The sequence below is a fragment of the Cryptomeria japonica genome, chromosome 4, assembly GCF_030272615.1.
Source record: "Cryptomeria japonica chromosome 4, Sugi_1.0, whole genome shotgun sequence".
In the NCBI taxonomy this organism is placed as follows: Eukaryota; Viridiplantae; Streptophyta; class Pinopsida; order Cupressales; family Cupressaceae; genus Cryptomeria; species Cryptomeria japonica.
Genome location: NC_081408.1, coordinates 680,236,608 through 680,256,148, shown reverse-complemented (window position 1 = coordinate 680,256,148; position 19,541 = coordinate 680,236,608). Strand labels below are relative to the sequence as shown.

The 19,541-nt window shown below is 34.2% G+C and overlaps 1 protein-coding gene across 1 annotated transcript; it reads left to right on the top strand.

Moving 5' to 3' along the window:
• The first annotated feature begins 16,808 nt into the window (after nt 1-16,808).
• On the top strand, nt 16,809-19,259 carry LOC131028658 (probable pectinesterase 53). Its single transcript, XM_057958997.2, has 5 exons — nt 16,809-17,460; nt 17,567-17,759; nt 17,981-18,184; nt 18,365-18,597; nt 18,902-19,259. The coding sequence occupies exons 1-5, from the start codon at nt 17,087-17,089 to the stop codon at nt 19,059-19,061; spliced, it is 1,164 nt and encodes a 387-aa protein (XP_057814980.2). The 5' UTR covers nt 16,809-17,086; the 3' UTR covers nt 19,062-19,259.
• The last annotated feature ends 282 nt before the right edge of the window (nt 19,260-19,541 follow it).

Genomic DNA, 19,541 nt, shown 5'->3' with positions numbered 1-19,541 from the left:
TTTAGTAGTAGAGAAATACAAGCTTTCTATAGAAAAGAAAGGTGATAGGTGGAAGGTTCAGTTGGCTATGGGGTCCAAGGTTGAAGTTGATTCCTTTGTGCATGGTTGTGTGTTGGATTTGGGAGTTTGTACCACCTCAGTGGATCTTCTTGTTCTCTCTTTTGGTTCCTATGGTGTTGTGATAGGCATGGATTGGCTTGAGTCTCATCAGGCTAATATTGATTGCCATGGCAAGAGGGTGCAGTGTTTAGATGATAGTGGAAAGAGTGTGGAGAGAGTGGGTGTGCAACGACCTCTTTCTCTTCACATGATTTCTGCTATGCAGTTGAAGCAGTGTGCACGACAGGGTTTTTAGTTGTTTGCAATGAGAGTGCATGAATTGGATGAAGGATGGAATCACTATGATCTCTTTCATCATCATCCCATCCTCCAAGAGTTTTCAGATGTTTTCCCTACTGAGATTCTAGGCATGCCGTCGAAGCGCGACATTGATTTTCAGATAGATTTGGTTATAGGTGCAAAACCTATATCTAAGGCACCTTATCGAATGACTACTTAGGAGTTGAGCGAGTTGAGATTGTAGTTAGAGGAGTTGTTGGCTATGGGATTGATTTTCCCCAGTGTCTTTGCATGGGGTGTGGCAATGTTGTTTGTGAAGAAGAAGAATGGATCTCTTAGGTTGTGTATTGATTACAAACAACTTAATAAGGCAACAGTGAAGAACAAATATATTTTGCCGAGGATTGATGACTTGTTTGATTAGATTAAGGATGCAAAGGTCTTCTCTAAGATAGACCTTAAGTCCAGGTATCATTAGTTGAGGATTCACGAGGTGGATATTCATTGTACAACATTCCACATAGGAATGGACATTATGAGTTTACAGTGGTACCTTTTGGTATCACTAATGCTCCATCAGTTTTCATGAGCTTGATGAATGAAGTTTTTGGATGTATCTCAATAGGTTTATGCTTGTATTTTTGGATGATATATTGGTTTTCTTGAGATTAGCGGAGGAGCACGAGGAGCACATGAGGCAAGTTTTGTAGTGTCTTTGAGAGAATCAGTTGTTCGACAATATGGTGAAGTGCGAGTTTTTCTAGACAGAGGTGAGATATCTTGGCCATGTTATATCAGGAGTGTGTATCGCAGTGGATCCCTCTAAGATTCAGGATATAGTGGATTGGCTAGCACCCACTAATGCAGGCAAGGTTCGTAGCTTCATGGGGCTTGCAGGTTATTATCATAGTTTTGTTTAGGATTTCTCAGGGATTGCTCACCCTATCACTTCTCTTCAGAGGAAAGGGAATAAGTTTGTATGGTTAGATCAGTGTGAGATAGATTTTCGGATACTTAAGGAGTGTCTAATGAGTGCACCTATTCTAGCAGTGCCAAATCTCTTGCATGATTTTGTGGTGTGCACAGGTATGTCTTTGGAGGGTCTTGGAGCTGTTCTGATGTAGGATGGTAGAGTGATAGCATATGAGTTGCGTAAGCTCAAAGATCATGAGTTGAATTATCCTATTCACGATTTAGAGCTAGCGGTAGTGGTACATGCTTTGGTTCAATGGAGACACTTTCTTCTTGGGCATCGGTTCGAGTTGCATAGTGATCATTGCACTTTGCAGTACATCTTCATGCAACCAAACTTGAATCCTAGGCAATGACATTTGATGGAGTTCTTGTGAGTATGATTTTGAGGTGAGATACATTCAGGGCAAGGAGAATGTGGTATCAGATGCTTTGAGTCGTAGAAGGTATGAGGTTTCAATGATGACTCTCAGTGTAGATTTGAGGAGCATGATTCTTAGTGCCCTTCCCTCAAGACGATTGGTATCAAGAGGTTAGAGCAGAGATTTCTTCAGGGAGAGCTTTGGATGGCAGATATGCAGGTTGTAAACTCATTGGAGTTTGATGGTCTTCTTCAACATTTGGGAAGTATATATGTTTCACCTTTAGATGGTCTTCAAGCATTGATCTTATTAGAGGCTCATCGTGCACCATACTTGACACATCCAGGTGTCAAGAAGATGCATGCAGATTTGTGACAACTGTATCATTGGGCAGGCATGAGGAGAGATATAGAAAATTTTGTGTCACGTTGCTTAGAGTGTCAACATGTGAAGGTAGAGCACCAACATCCAACAAGTTTGTTGCAGTCGAACCTGGTTCCAAAGTGGAAATGAGACATTATATCTATGGATTTTATCATTGGATTGCCTATATCTTCACGTTGTCATAATTCTATCATGGTCACCATTGATAGATTGACCAAGGTGGCACATTTCTCTTTGATGAAATCCTCATACACATTAGCAATAGTGTCTCGTGTTTTCATGGAGGAGATAGTGAGATTGCATGGTATTCCTTGACAGATTATATCAGATCGTGATCCAGTGTTCACTTCAACATTATGGACTTCCCTTTAGCATGGTTTAGGAGCTTAGCTGAAATTAAGTTCAACATATCATCCCAAGATAGATGGTCATACTGAGAGGGTTAATTAGGTGTTTGAGGATATGTTACAAATGTATGTCATGGACCAGTAGTCTAGATGGGAGGATTATATTGATTTGGTGGAGTTTTCCTCTAACGATAGCTATCATAGTTTGATTGACATGTCCCATTTTTAGGCATTGTATGGTTGACCGTATCACACATTGTTGAGTTGGGATCATTTGGAGGATAGAGTGCTTCTTGGTCCCAAGATGTTGCAAGACATGGAATAGTAGGTGGCATGTATTAGGGAGCATTTGACAACAACATAGGATATACAAAAGAAATATGCAGATGCTCATCATGTGGAAAGGTAGTTTTTGGTAGGAGACAAGCTGTTTTTGAGAGTGCATCCGTGAAAGAATCCTATTCTTTATGGAAAAGGCTCTAAGTTGTGCCTTGATTTGTTGAACCATTTGAGATTTTGGAGTGGATTGGTCCTGTAGCGTATCACCTTTCCTTACCACCCAGCTTGTCCCATATCCATGATGTGTTTCATGTGTTTGTTTTCAAGCCTTATCATCCTGATGTATCACATGTTTTGGATTGGAATGCATTGCATGTAGAGGACGAGCAACGTTTTTTGGATCCCATGTGCATTCTTCAGTGTTGAGGGTTGACCCTTAGGGGTTAGGACATAGAGTAGGTAAGGGTCCAATAAGACCCAAGTGATGATTCTTTGGCGACTTTAGAGGATGCTGCATGAATGAGAGAGCTTTACCCCTATTTGTTCTCAGGCTTCTAGGAGTAAGCCTAGGCAAAGGGGGGGGGGATGTAGTGTCCCTCCTAGACTTGCATTTTGATTTATGCATTGATAGACTTATTTAGACATATGATTGATGTTTTTATGATTACTTATGACTCTATTTATATCTTAGATGATATTGATGATGTTAGATACTTTATGTGGACACATGCTATGTGGCGAGCTATGTGGATGTTTGATACACCTTAGACTATACTGATGATGGATCTATATTTGATGGTTTTTATGTGCTCATTATTTATGATGGATCATATTTCTTATGGGATTTTGATTACATTATTAATACACTAACCCTAATCTATGATTATGATAATTGAGTTGATGCTTCGATGATTGTGATTGTCTTCTAGTGTCTTGGTGATTAGAGACGATGTCATACCACTCTTTGTGAGTGATATGACATTGTGATTCTCTATCACATGCCTAATCATTTATGATGTATATGTGTTTTATATATATTGTATTGTATTGTGTTTAGTGGTGGATGCAGGTTTGTAGGTACTAGATATCAACTCCACTTGGTCTCTCAAGTCTAAGCATGTCTTTATCCCAATGGCAAGTTGTTGGAGATGGCATGTGTTTCCCTCTTACACTCTAGGATTAAGTTGTTCATCTTGTTGTTTTTATGTTGTGGCGCAAGTCAGTGGTTAGAGTTTTGTGTCAATGTTTGACCCCATGTCGGGTTGCCTTGAGGTGATTGTATGCGATTAATATAGCATTAATATTATAGTTTGATTATTTATTTATTATTTGGATGACTATTTAATATTTATTTTTATTGGCTTGGTTAATGATTAGTTGAGCTTGATTTATTTAATTAATTGATTTATTGTTGTTGGTAATTTATTGTTTAATTATGATTTATGATTTATTTGATTTTATTTAATTATTGTTATTTAATTAATTATAGTGGAGTTTATTTATATAGTTTTATTTGATTTATTATTTATCCCTTGGATATTATATTTATTACCTTTCCCATTATCCTATTGGGTTTGATTTATTATTAATTTACTATTGTTTACAATATTATTGCTATAAAATATGTATTGGTTCTCCTAACAGAGTGTATTTTCTTCAGGGTTTTGATTGCCTTTGATTGTTCACTTGATCATTCGTATTGAATGAGATTTCATCGGGGAAATTATCTTAGTTTTCACAACATTTGCATCTACCACCCCATCATTGATTGTGTTCTTATTCTTGTTCCAAAAACGGCGTTTGTCTTTCCCGTTTGCTTCCTCTTTGTTTTCTTTGAATATTTTTGTAACACCTTGTTCGATAAGAACTCTCTCTGTCGCCATTCCTTTCTTAATGACCTCTTTGAAGGTAGACAAACAAGCTTTTCTTAGCTCATATCCGATATCCTTGTTGATGTTTTGATTGAACATTTCTACCATTTGTTTTTGTGGGATATCACAAGAGCATCAACTAGCAAGTCCTCTCCATCGTTGTAAAAATGAAGAGAAGGATTCCCCATTTTTCTGCCTATATACATAATCTACCTACCCCTTTATCCTATTGGCTGAATTGGGGGAGGTAAGTAAATAATATTATTAAATATTACTTGCCTCGATATTGTGCATGGTAAGTAAAATATATAGTTTTATGGAATATTTTTATTGGTTGATGATTTTGTATAGTTTTGAATTAATTGTTTATTTATAAAGCTTTCTGGGAATGTTGCTAGGTTACCATTCAGGAGCATTACATTTGGAGATTTGATTTCATTGAAGCTTGGATTGTTGAATATTTGTTGATTGAATCTGAGGATTGAGTGGTTGGATTTGCGGGATTTTATTTTCTCTTCATCAAATTGATTTCTTGCCTTATTTGTGATTACTAGGTTGGTTGCTTATTTCCTTGCTCAACATTTTGATTGAAAAGTTTTGTTTGCTCCACGATTGTTGAAAGATTTCTTTGGAAATATTTTTAGTATTTTAAGACTTCTATTATACTATGGGGAGTGATAAATACATATATGCATAGCTGTGTGCAATATTGTCTCAAATTGGGTATGAGAGTTGCTTGAAACATCAATTATGTATTTGCTGCATATGATTTTTTTTGCTTTCCTTATTATCTATGGACTTTTTGAGTCCTTGATTAGTCATTGTATGATAAATGAAACCTCTCCCTGCATTATTATAATCCTTGGTGTTATCCTTCAAGTTTTGTGCAGTTCTGAGTGAGTTTGTGACTATTTTTGTGTATGAGGTGCAGGGAATTGATGTCAAAATTCCTTATGTATGATTTTATTCCCTTGTTTCTATGTTGCCTTGGATCTATTTTTTCCTCCTGTACCTTCTGGGAGAGTCTTTTGTTCATCTTGAGAGCCTATGTACAAGATTGTGTAGTTTCGTCACTTTATTCTTCTGTTTTATGTCAATTTTTCTCTTTGAACCCAAAACACTAAAATTTGGCACCAATGCACTAATGTTCACCATGAATGCACTAGGTAATGTTCCCTATGTGATAATATATCTCCCATATGCTATAGACTATTTTGTTGGTGCACTGATATACCAGATTTGTTAGTGTTGTCAGTTTAGCTCAGTGTCATAGCTTTTATAGATTTTGTGCTTATACCAGAGGTTTTGTGTGATTATTTTGGATTCCTAGAGAGGTCATTAGATGTTGTATTTTTTCTTTCATGATTTTTTATGACTCTGGTAGGATGATTTGTGCCTTACTGTTGAGGGTATTGCTTATATGTTGATTTGCTCCAGTAAGAGGAAGAATACCTTGCTATTAAAGAATGTTTATGAGAAGTTCCAGTGGGATGATTATGCCTCACTGTTGAGGGTTGGTATTGTTCTTGGATTATCTTTCGACCTCATATATACCATTTTTCATTAATTGTATTGATTTGGTGGAGGCTCTTGCTTTGCATATGGGTGTATGATTCATTTTGTGTTTCATTTTGTATCAATGATGTTGTGACTGTATATATGTTCTTGGAGAGCTTTCATGATGTTGTTGTGACTATATTTGTGGTTTATATATCACCCTAAGGTATTGGTCCATGATTAGGGGGAGTGAGCTCTTGCATGTGTAGGACGAGGTTCATGAGCAATAAAATTTTAGGAAGGGGTCTAGACAAGATGGAAGCACATGAAGAGTTTTATTTTGTAATTGCAAGTGATAACCTTAATAAATTGATTAGTGGGTTGGGTAATTAAGAATTCACTTAATCAAGATAATGAATTTGAGTTTGTGCCCCAATGAAGAGTCTTAGGGAGGTTATTTTGGGATCTAAGATTGGGAAGACTGTTGGGGCGGTGAACCAACCTCCCTTGTTTGGCTCCAAGGCTGAGGCAAATTCTACATGAGGCTAGCATGTGATGAGATTCCAATATCATTATTCCTTGATTGTTGATTATTCCTTTGGGAGTTTATTGATTTATGATTAGCCTTGTGATGTGATTTGATTCATTGTTATGGTTGTTATCTTTGTGGTTGTCTTCTTGAGTCCCTTGGTTGGTAGGTGTCAACCTAGGTCAGGAATGTGAGTTGGAACCCCATGTCATCTCCTAGCATAGGGGGTGGTTCCTATTTGGTTCCACATGGTTGGGTGGTTTGATACCTTCTTCCATTGGGATGTTCTTCATTGGATGGTAGCATGCGTGGATGTGGATTCTATGATTTTTCATTATGTAGTTGAGTCCTATGTAATTGAGATAGCATATTGTATCCTGATGACATTGTAAATGAAAGGAGACTATTCACTTGTATCATATATAATTATGTAATAGGATACGATCATGTAGAAAGTATGATCTTGTCATAAAATAAGATGATGTATTCATTGTATATTTCATGTTGTAAGAATGTTCATTATGCTAAGATTGAGATCTTATGTTGGATTAGGAAATTGAATGATTAGATTATGTGCATTCTTGTTGTATCAAATGGTTCTTGAATTGGTCTAATTGCATGAGATCCTAATTGGAAAGAAGATTAGTACTTGCTGTTATAATCTTGCATATGTTGTAGATAGTAACTTGATGAAATGTGTAATGGTTATTCTTAAGGAAGTATTCTAGTTCCATTTGTAGGAGAAGAATATATTTATTCATAATGTGATAGATGAATAATGGAAAGATATGGGAATTAGGAATGTATTTGATTTGGTATTGTAAAATGAACTTAGAAAGTTAATAGGGTTATGTAGATAGGCATTTGACAACTCATAATCTCATGGTAGGAAGAAAGTAATTGAGTAGAACTTAAATGAAATGGATGCTAATGAATTCATGATATGAATGTGTTAATGTGTTTTTGCTAGTAAGTAGTGACGTCAGAATACCCTAGGGAGAGAGTAAATGGATTTATGTATGATTTGAGATGATAATGGTTATGATGCTATTTCTGCTTGCGATATATGTTGCTATGATTATGATCATGTTTAAGTTGTTTATACAATCATGATATGTTATGAATCATGCATATGAGTAACAATAGATTGATATGACGCATTAGTAGATTTTATTTTTATTTTTTAAAATTAGCTCTATTTGAACTAGTTAGTTTAGTTATTTTCTCTGGGGTATTTTGACGGGTATTACACTTACACTAAACTTAGGTGATTTTTGTTATCTGGAGTTTACTTTTCTATGTTTATTTATAGATGCAGATGAGCTTAATTTAGCTCCCACTTTGCATTGCTTTATTTCTCCTAATTTTAGCATTAGGGTTTTGCACTTAGGGTTTCATTTTTCCTTTATAAGGATCCATTCATTTATTGTAATTGAATCTCCATATTGTGTGTGCAGTAATAAAGAATTCTTAGGTTGTCATAGAGCATATTATCTTTGCTTGATCTCTTTTGTGTAGTAGGTGTTTTTCTAGTAGATGATTCTTGGATCTTGTGATTGTATCATCAACTTCTACATGGTATTAGAGTATCAAATATGTCAAGTTGTTATTTGCATGCTTGAGAGATCCAACATGGGTTGATTTTTCTATGTATATTAGGCTCAAATAAAGGTTTCCATCATGTTCATAGTAGCTCAAAACCCTAAGATTGACTCATTTCATCAAAATCCAAGCAATTGAAATTTTGGGTCAATTTGGCTAAGGGCACAAAAGTTGAGGAAAAATATGAGGCTAACTAAAAAATATTGGCAATTTGGAGCAAAATGGAGGTCACCATTAGATTCAAAAGGCTCAAATACCTTAAAATTTCTTGTCAAACCATAAAAATGATGCAGTTGATTTTTTTGCAGTCTGGCACGTATTTCTGTACCTATGTATAGATCCATATAGTATATGGTTCATATGCAAAAATACCTTCTCAATCAACATACATAGGTCACACATTTAGGGTTTAAAAAATATATCCAATGCTAATTTTTTCCATAATTTTCAATAGTTTTTTTGTGAAAAAATTATTTAAGTTTTTTTCTTTGTAAAATCAAAAGCAACTCAATTTTCTTTTGAAAACGTGGTAATATTTAGTGCTATGAACGTTGTATGGATTGTACACCTATGAATGCATGCACTTCCTACATTAGCAAGCTCTTCCGCCAAATTTAGCAGTTGCACCTTATTCACTAAATTTAGCGATCTTCTACATTTGGATGTACACAAAATATTCTGACACTTAGGGGTATATATTGAGGAATCTTCATTTTTTTGGCAAACTATTTTTTTCTAGGTAGTGGGGGAATATTCTATAAATATTCTACTGATATCATGCTAGTTCATCAACATGATGTCATCATATAGATAACACATGCATGTACCCTCCATACCCTAATTTTCCCTAAAAAGCAAAAGTTATTTTTTGCTCATAATTTCATCATATGAAGTCAAAATTGTACAAACCATATATCATTGGAACATTTTTTTTACATCAATTTGAATCTATAAGTGGTTTTTTCAGATCTTGCACATGTTTTATACCAAGTGTTGGACCAATTAGGATACTTTATCTAATTGTTTATTAATTAGGTCCTTTAATTGTTTTTTCACTTAAGCTAAACTTAGTTTCTTTTTGCTTTTATTTAATTAGGCTAATAATAGCTTAAGTTGTCTCATTCATTATGATTGCGACACTTGGTGCATGCTAATTTAATCTAGCATACTAATTTTGAACCTAGGGTTCCATTCATCCTTTAAAAGAATTCATTCATTCACTGTAATTGTATCTCCCTTCAATTAAGTGTGTAACTCCCTAAGTTAATCTTACAAGGGGTTTCTGATAATTAAAAAATTCCAAAAATGGAAAGAAGGCTCCATTTGAGCCTAATGTGCACAGAGAAATTACTCAAGGTTGGAACCCCGAAGAATATGGACAATAAATTAACATATTTTCTCAGATACCATGTACTATAGAAGCACAATATTCAACCACGTTGATCTAGTACATCTTCTTCTACCACTTGAGGACTTGGACATTTTGGGTCATCTTCATTAGAGTGTGGTGAAGACATGATGAAGGGCCATGCTTTCCTTTCATTGATGCATTCTTAGTCCTCCATGTGGTTTCTAAATTTAGGAGCCTCACATTATATGACATCATCAGAGGGTGTGTTCTCTTCTTTTGAGCATTATCCTTTTCCATAAATTTTGATGGGTAATAACACTTACATGAGTGTTAATGGGAATGGTTCTATTGCTCAATTGATGATGAAACATTAAATAATGTTCTTTGTGTCCCTATATTATATTCCAATCTTCTTTCCATTTACCAGATTACTCATAGTGGTACATGCAAGACAATGAGTTCATCCCTGATTCAATGATTATCACAAGATATGCATAATAAAGAGCTTGTAGTAGTTGGTAGTATTGATCATGCATCACAATTGTATGATTTCTCACATTTTGTTCCCATTATAAATGTAGTTCCATTGATTGTTCCTATATATCTCATGCATCGAGAGTGGATCAGAAATCCTAGGAGAGGTTTTGTCACTTGAACCTATGTGTGCTTCAGTCATCCATAATGGTCCCTGATGCTTTTTTTAATCCTCCTTCACCTCCCATTTCTTGAGAGATCAGTTGAGTTCAGTGGTTGATTGTTTCCTTCTAGTTTTAATACAGTGGGACAAGTACTTGCCAAATATTGTAGGGTTGTTTTCAATACATCTCACACTTCAGACATTGGGGACATCATCAAGGATATTCCATTCCTCTTTGATGGAATTTTGAGAATTCATGTCATCCCATGTTTAGTACCTTTAGAGGTTGTTCACTAGATATATTCATAGTTGTTTAGATTTTCCTCAGTTGATTTAGCATCTTTTGATTCAGATAGTTGGATAGTTGAGTAGTCTTCCATGACACACATCATGAGACATTTCATTCCACCTCCTTTCATGGAGTTGTTTCAACCTTGGCCACTTGATTTATTTCTTCCTAAGGGGAGGAATGTGGTTTGCGACTCTTGGATCTTCATCAACATTCGTCCTTAAGCATTCAACTTAGGAATTGTAGTGCCATCATTATGTGGAGGTGGGTACACCATCTCTTCTTTTCTCTCCTATGGGGGGATAATAATTTTACTTATGCGATCAATTTAGTACTTGGGGGTGGACATCTTGATTCCTTTATTCTTGTCACATGTACTTTCTTTTTCATTTATTTTTCTTGCTTTTGGAGAGGATTTTTGTCCCACTAGGTTGTCTTCTTTTCCCCATTTGTGAGAGTTGCATTGCTTTTCATGGGTTTGTACATAAGTATCTAATTAGGCTTAGTTTTCAGAACTCATTGATGCATGCGTTTTGTATTCATTTTTATCTCTTTATCTTATCCCTAAGTTAATCTTAAGGGGAGGGTGTTGGAGTAATTAGGACACTTTATCTAATTATTTATTAATTAGGTCCTTTAATTACTTTTTCACTTAAGCTAAACTTGTCCGTGCTTTTTATTATCTAGAGTTTTCTTTTCTTGTTTTAGTTATAGATGTAGTTGAGCTTAATTTAGATCCTACTTTACATTGCTTTAGTTCTCCTAATTTTAGTATTAGGTTTTTGCACATTGGGTTTTATTCATCCTTTGTAAGGATTCATCCATTCATTGTAATTATATCTCTAATATTGTATCTTCATATTTTGTGTGCAATAATATAGAATTATTAAGTTGTTATAGAGAATATTATTACACACATCACTCATGCCATACACAATGAACAGATATACACTAGAGCTCCCAATGTTTGAATGTGGGCTTTGATACCAGATGTAATGCCTCACCAAGGAACCCTAGTGGATATGAGATAAATACACATAATAATATATGAATTTTTTTTTGAAGTAATTAAGTATAAGTATACACAACAAATACACTACTAAGTTGAAAAATCAACATTAGGTCAACTTATTGAGACTCAAAAGTACACATGCAAAAGACTTAACACCTAAAATACCATCTAAAAATTGGGAACAACCTTCAAAACCATAATAAAATTTTATTTAGGTGATTAGGGTCAGACAAGACCATTCCCAAAAGTACAAAACCTGATTCAATAAATAGGACCATCTAATAGGTCATAGGTATCACCGATGGGCTTCATGAAGTATTGAATTGAACTTGGATGCCATTGAGACCATCTAAATTAATCCTAAACCAAATCAAGACACCTTTTATGATTCCAAAAAATCATTATCTTTGAGACACAACTAAACCTGAGTCAAACTAAGCTCTCGAGACCTCAAAAAACCTAACAATATCAACTAAAGGACACATGCACCCAAACTAGATACAACCAACCAAAAGGGCACCTACAAACCTAGAGGACACTGACACAATATACCAATTTCCTCAGCTATTTATAGTGTCCCAAACCTATGCTACTATCTGCAATCTACACAACCATCCTCTAGACCATACCCTCACATTGTCCTCAGAGACACACATTCATCTTGACCAGTGAGCTTCTTGGTTAGATAGATATCCCCTAGACACCCCAAGCCCCTTGGTGAAGTAAAAATATACATACAAAATTTGGATTGATATAATTTTATTGAAAATGTGTGGAGATAAGGATGCAAAGTGTCTCTAGGTCACTAGGTGATACCTACTAGGCTAGTCAAGATTGAGGTGGACCCTAAACATATTAAATCCACCCTAAAATTTACTAGACCATTACCAATAATATTATGGATGTCCAAATCATTTAATAACCATATTAGGACACCTTGGGACCCCTTTCAAATTGTCACAAATGAGTTTGGAATGATTCTAGTTGACCCTAAACTACACCAAAATGAACAGTCTAACTCATCACACACACACACACACACACACACACACACACACACACACACACACACACACACACACACACACACACATGTTCATTTTAGAAAACCAATTTAAGTGTTCCTATGATAACACCATGAAACATCAAGAAATTATTGAGTTACAATGCCAAAGTTTATGCTTGATTCTAACATTGGTGCACATAAATCTACTCTAATTTCCATATCATTATATTTCAATTACAAAAATCTCCTCTTGAAGTGTTTAATATGCAAATAAAAAATTATTAAAATTCTTTTTCCAATATATAAATTATTACAACTTTGCAAGAATAAAAGAATTCAAAAAAGAACAAGTGTTGAGGAAGAACTATCCAAGCCAATCATGATCCAAGTCCACCAATCTCCAATGATGGTTTGCAATGCCATCTGACCATGTTGAACCCTTAATTCCACCCCATCGTGCTCATGGAGACAGTCACATGACCCATACAATCATACAAATAATACAAGAGGGGATAGTAGGCTCACAGACACACCATAGATAGTGTATACATGATACATTATGACATACAAGAATGAAATGTAACATCGATAATAAAGGTGATATCAAGTACTTAATCAATAAAGGGTGTCTACTCAGAACTACACAAGGCATTATATACTAGAGTGCTAGTGGAGGGAGTGCCATCATATGTGCTCAAGAGGACACACCATATAGAATCAAACATTCTCTCATACAAACAAATGATAAACACACAAGTCCCAATGGTACATGTGAAAGCAATATCTCTTTGGACGAGTACCAAGGCTCCATGTGTGGGCATGCCTTTTCCATACACCCTTGGCCTCATGATAGAACCCAAGGCATTCTTGGGGAACCAATTATCTTATTAAGTATTTTACCTTATTATGTTACCACTTGATTGCAAAACTCCTCAATTGTGATTGCCAAGTGTACCACTTATGGGTCAGGGACATGAATGGGAGCCACTCCCTAGACCCACTCTAGTACCTAACTCTAGGCTCATGCCAATACCAATGGTATATATCACAAAATGCATCAAATTATCATAATTCAAAATGCTAATTCCATACATATGTATTTATATCCCACTTGGCCAAAAAACTATGAGAATGGATCTGGTTTGATTCAAAATTGAAATTGTCATATATAAATATATCATTCCACAAAAGAATAATCTAAATGCACTTTTATCACAAGTCACAAATTTGGACCAAAACTAGTCCCATGGCCATCCACCATTGAAAACCTCCTAAAACCTCAAAACCTCAAAATAAAAAAAATAAAAAATCAAGAATATCCTTTTTATCCCCATATTCTTGACATTATAAAAATAAATTCAAATTTACATTTCAATCATTCTACACCAAAATTGGACAGTTTAACATTTGGTAAAACAACGTTTTAATAATTTATTTTAATCAATTTGGTGAACCACTAAAATGGAAAAGTTTAAATTGAAAAAAAAATTGAATTTATTAAAAAAATCATTTGAAACAAGTTTGGAACAACCAAATTTAAAATCAAGAGAAAAATTGAGTTCCTAAATCCTCCACAATCAACAATCCAAAATCCAAGGTCGGTTTTTTAAGAGCACAAATGAGAAAATAAGACTAAGTGTTTAAAAAGAACTCCAATTCAACAATATAAACTCACTTTTTGAAGTATAAATATAATAATAATAAATTATATTAAAACTAAAATCCAAAATAAACCCTTAAATAATCCCTAGGATTAAATCATGCAATTCTCAATATTTTGAATACAAATAAGACACATTATGCATTTATATATATAGTTACCTCAATAATATTAAAATATCATTAATATACACATCATTATAATGATAAATTATCCTATGACCTAATATGCACAATTAGTTGTTACAAGTATTTCATAAATATTGAATAGGGTATATTAGACTTACCAAAATAACAATTAGAGGTGTAAACAGATATAATCAAGTTAATCATCCAAATTAGGAATGATGGGTATGGATGGGTACATTAATGGCTAGGGTGCTATATCCTATAACCACCATCAAATAAATAGGCACACTCAAATCTATGGAGCCAGGTGGAGTTGATGCCTTGTACGTGCATCACTCAATAACACAACAAGTACTTGTACATGTATAATATAGCTAGAGCGCATATATAATCATTCCCCAATTGGGGTCACATTGTAACATGGTTAGTAGCATAATACAACATCAAATCATCATATAACCATATAATCGTAAATATAACTAAATGCCATCATATAACATCATTTATACAATCACCACTCAATCTACATGCATAACCATCTATCAACAATAATTCATCATCTTGCACAATGAATCATAAAAAAACTTTAAGGAAACAAATCTTTGTTCAAATGCACAAAATGTTTCACATAACAAATTGTGCATGTAGTTTTCAATGTATTGTAAATTACAACATTTTTCTAAAAATCTTAAGTGGGAGAACATGGTGATTTTCAACTCCCCCACTGGTTACACAAATTTCAAGCTTAAGTTGTTCTTTAGAATTTATGTCTTTTTGTCATATTCCTAGAGAGTGAAACAAGTGGTTGATTACTTAGTTAAGTGGGCTTTTGAGCATTTGGAGGGGTGAAATGTTGGTGATTGGGGAGATTTGTTTCCAAAATGTTCCCAAAATTTGTATGGGTTAGTCGTGGAGGATAGGAATTGCATAGCTAGTTTCTTATTTTGAGCTTCTAGGAGTTTCTTTATGATATACTTTGGTTGTTCCTTTTTGGGTTTGTGGCCTTGTTCTTTGTAATTTCTCTTTGAATTGAATAAATTAATATAATATATAATCTAGATTAAATTAATATAATAATATATAACATAACATAACATAACATTCCACTATATTATTAGTTTAGGGTATTTATTTTATAGTCTCAAGCTATAACCAAAGGTTTTCTTACTGGTTCTTTCCTCCTGGTATGCTCTTTGAACGAGTTTTTTGTAATCCTTCTTATTATTATATTTATATATTTTGGTGGCTTGCCACCTTTGCCTTTAAAAAAAATAAAAAATTCCAGTATATTATAGTACAATGTTATCATATAATATTTTTAATATATTATAGCATAAATAGTACTATTCATTAATATTAAAATAACAATTGATAAATTGAATTGTACATCTTTTGTATTGGTTCTTATGGAAAAATTCCTCTCTCTTTAATGTTCTTCTACAAATTTCTAATATGCTTTATGCCTCTCCTTTTCCATGCACTACATCTTAGATCCATATTCAAATAGAACTAAAAATTAAACTGAAATATACTAAAAATGCATGACTTCAAAATATTTTTGTTATGAGACTAGTGAAAATGCATGTCTTCAAAATATTTTAGTTATTTAATTTAATTTCATTTTTGTTATTTAATTTCATTTCATTGACACTCACAATCATATCAAATTAAATGTTCTTAGTAACATATATTTTGATATCTATACATAAGTGTAAGTTATTTAATTTAATTTAAATTAATTAATTTTTTTTTTTAATTCTTATAAATTTAATTTCATTTTAGATCTTTAATTTAATTTCATTCACTCACAAGCATGTCATATTAAATAGATTTTATTAATGGACATTTTGGCATATGTATGTGATTGTAATATGCCTTTCCACATAATTGTATACTAGCATACTTATCTTTAGAGGAATATAGATAAAGCAGGCGAAAGATATCATAATTCTTCATTATTCTACTTAAAAAAATATTATATTATTATATTCTTTTAAACTATTGACCAAAGGAAAAAATCTATTAAAACTACATCATCATCATCCTCGTCGTCATCATCATCATCAAAATTGATGGATCAGTTAAACTTAGAGTGAATCATCATCATCATCATCATTGTCATCATCATCAAAATTGATAGATCAGTTAAACTCAGAGTGAATGGAAGTGAAGATACATATGATTTATAATAACAATTGATTTATAATAATACTTGATTTCAATCTTTCTTTTTTCAACTTTATTATTTTATAGATGAAAATGTTTTTTTTTATTAAATGAACTAAGCATGAATATGATTATTTTTTACTTTAATATTAATATTATAAGTTATCGTAACCTTATAGAAAACATTGAAGAAGCAATAAAGAACATGCAAAACTTTCCACTTGACTAGTTTTCAATGTTTTGAAGTTAAATTTCTCTAAAACATGATCCTCTCCTATATCCAATCTGGAGAGCCTAAATTTTCTGAATTTTTTAATAAATTTATCCCCGTTTTTGTTTAACAAAATTGTGGGCATAGAAAGCAAATCTGTTCGCTCCTGAAATAAAAACTGAAGTTGTACAGGTGTACGGTTAGATTTCTTTTTCGATATTAAATCGTGGGCAGGAAACAGCAGTCTCATTTTAAAACTGTAACAACCATTGTAACAACCTTTGATCAAAGCCAACAGCCAAAATCTTTGAAACTTCTTTGTCAATCAAACAGTTTTGAGTATATTGGAATTTCAACTGAATTCAAAGATTCATATCATTCTCAAAAATCCCCAGCTTACTCTTACTTTTCTTTTCCTCCATCAAGTTACTTCAGCAGCTGGGAATGGAGAAAATCTGTGTCAGACTAATGTTCTTTTTTGTTCTAATTCGTTTTTCAAAAGCTGCTTCAGATGGGTATCATGACAATGCAACTGATATCTGTGACAGTGAGTGCATTAGGCAAAAGATTCAAGTTGCAGGTAGGCAGTATAAGCAGTACTGGCTTGAATCCGTTGAAAGAACAAGCAGAGCCAGAAGTTCACCACTAACAAATAATGATGGCAATGGTAGAGTTAATCCTGAAATATTACCAGGGCTTATCTTGGTAGTTGGCAAGAATGGCCCTGCAGATTTTCAAAGAATTCAAGAAGCTGTGGATTTTGTTCCGGAGAACAATACTCGCAGGGTTGTGATCTATATCCGAGCAGGTGTTTACAGGTAAGTCAAAATTCCCAACTCAAGATTCTTTTCTGTTATAGACGTCTATCTATTACACTGCAAGATTCTAATGGTTCAAGCTTTGTGGGTTGTGATAATTAATCAGGGAGAAAGTTACTATTCCTTGGAACAAGCCCTTCATAACTTTTCAAGGAGAAGGAAGAAAATCCACCGTCATCAAATGGCATGACAAGGGCTACTCTGTCCAAAGAATTTCCAGTTTGAATATGGGCACTTATCTTAGCGCTTCAGTTGCTGTGAATGCTGATTTCTTTGTTGCAGCTGACATTTCTTTTAAGGTACTCTCCTGCTGTTGTGTGTGTGTGTGATTTGATATATGAAAGTAGGTGAGGCAATGCACATAAATTGTACATGTGGGTATGGCTTGTATTCGATATATGAATGCAGGAGAGGCAATGTACATTAATTGTGCATGTGGGTATGGCTTGTATTTGATATGTGAATCTGGGCATGGCTTTTATTTGGTTTTTGATCGTTAGCATGGCTTATTATGATGCAGAACACAGCAAGGTTTTGTGAAAAAGATAAATACAAACAAGCTGTGGCACTTAGGGTATCTGCAGACAGGGCCATATTTCTCAACTGTGGGTTCTATGGTCACCAAGATACTCTCTATGACCACCAAGGCAGACATTATTTTCTGAATTGCACCATAATGGGCTCTGTAGACTTCATTTTTGGCAATGGGAGGTCTCTTTATGAGGTAAAATCCAAGAACATGATAGTTTTTCTTAGATTCAAGCACTGTAAGGTGGGCAAGATTGATTTAAGTAGTCACATTTAATCAAGATTACTGAAAAGTTTATATGCCTGTGAACTGCTTAACTCAAGATTTTCCTACAATCTGACTACAGCCCATGTGCCTTTTGTGTTGATTTTGCAGAATTGTCACGTGCATGCCCTTGGCAAAGGGGGTGCCGTGACTGCACAACACCGGAAAGAAGCGACCGAGCTAACTGGGTTTGCATATGTGAGATGCAAGTTCACTGGTGATGGGCGTCCATACTTAGGGCGTGCATGGGGTGATTTCTCTCGTGTTGTTTATGTGAAATCTGAATTGGATTCAGCTCTTGATCCACAGGGCTTCTCCGATTTTGGTCATCCTGACCGCAAAAGGTTTTGTACCCAAATGTTATATGCACCAAGACATAACTCTTTTCTTTCTTTCACGGTCTGTGTTCTAGAAACATTCTTCATATTGGTAGTTGAGCTTGTACTTTTGTGATTCTGTGATCATCAATGCGTTGTACTTTTATTGGTATCAATTTTTGTAAAATACTAAAAGCTTTGGTGAATTGCCTATTGCAGAAACTTTAAGCTTTTCTATAGTTTTCATTTTTTTGTGATCATTTGTGGGAATTCATAAACTTTCTTTCTACTTTGCTTACTGCATTGTTGGGTTGATTTGGAGTTTTCTCAGGACTGCGTTCTTTGGAATTTATGACTGCAAAGGCAGTGGTGCAGTAACTGCAATGGAGTCAGGATGGACCAAGCAATTAACTTTTGAAGAAGCAAGACCCTTTCTGGATAGGAGCTTCATCAATGCTTCATATTGGTTAGACCCTTATTTTGCAGTTTAGAGTGGACTGTCATGTATTCTTCTACACCAACAGAGATTGTTACCCACAGACAACATTCAACATTTGTGAGAAAGATTGCTGTAAAGATTCCTCAATTTGTAATACATATTTGTTCAATCCTGCTCTTCACTGTATATTTTTTCATGTAGCTTCAGAATTTGACAGAAATTTATGTTCAAAATTATTCACATTTTTCAAGGAATTCTTGATTTCTTCAGAATATGTTCTTCTTAGTTCCGGGCACTCTGGTTCGGTTTCAATTTTATTCTTTCTTCTGCATGTGTGTGTTCAATTCGGCTTCTATGGCTTGCAGCATTTTGTTTAAGCTGCATGCTATTATTGCTCTTCTACTACTGGTTTGGATTTCTAACTGCTACTCTGTTTTGCGTTTCACTTTGCTTTGTTCTTGATCGTAATTTTCTTAATCTATTATGCTCTCATGCAGAGAGATAGCGGCTGTGATCGTAATTTTCTTAATCT

Excerpts from the sequence above, each read along its gene's own strand:
- LOC131028658 (XM_057958997.2), top strand. The coding sequence starts at position 17,087 with ATGGAGAAAATCTGTGTCAGACTAATGTTCTTTTTTGTTCTAATTCGT. Across the intron at positions 17,461-17,566 it reads ATCCGAGCAGGTGTTTACAG|GGAGAAAGTTACTATTCCTT; the intron begins GTAAGTCAAAAT and ends ATAATTAATCAG. Across the intron at positions 18,598-18,901 it reads GGTCATCCTGACCGCAAAAG|GACTGCGTTCTTTGGAATTT; the intron begins GTTTTGTACCCA and ends GAGTTTTCTCAG.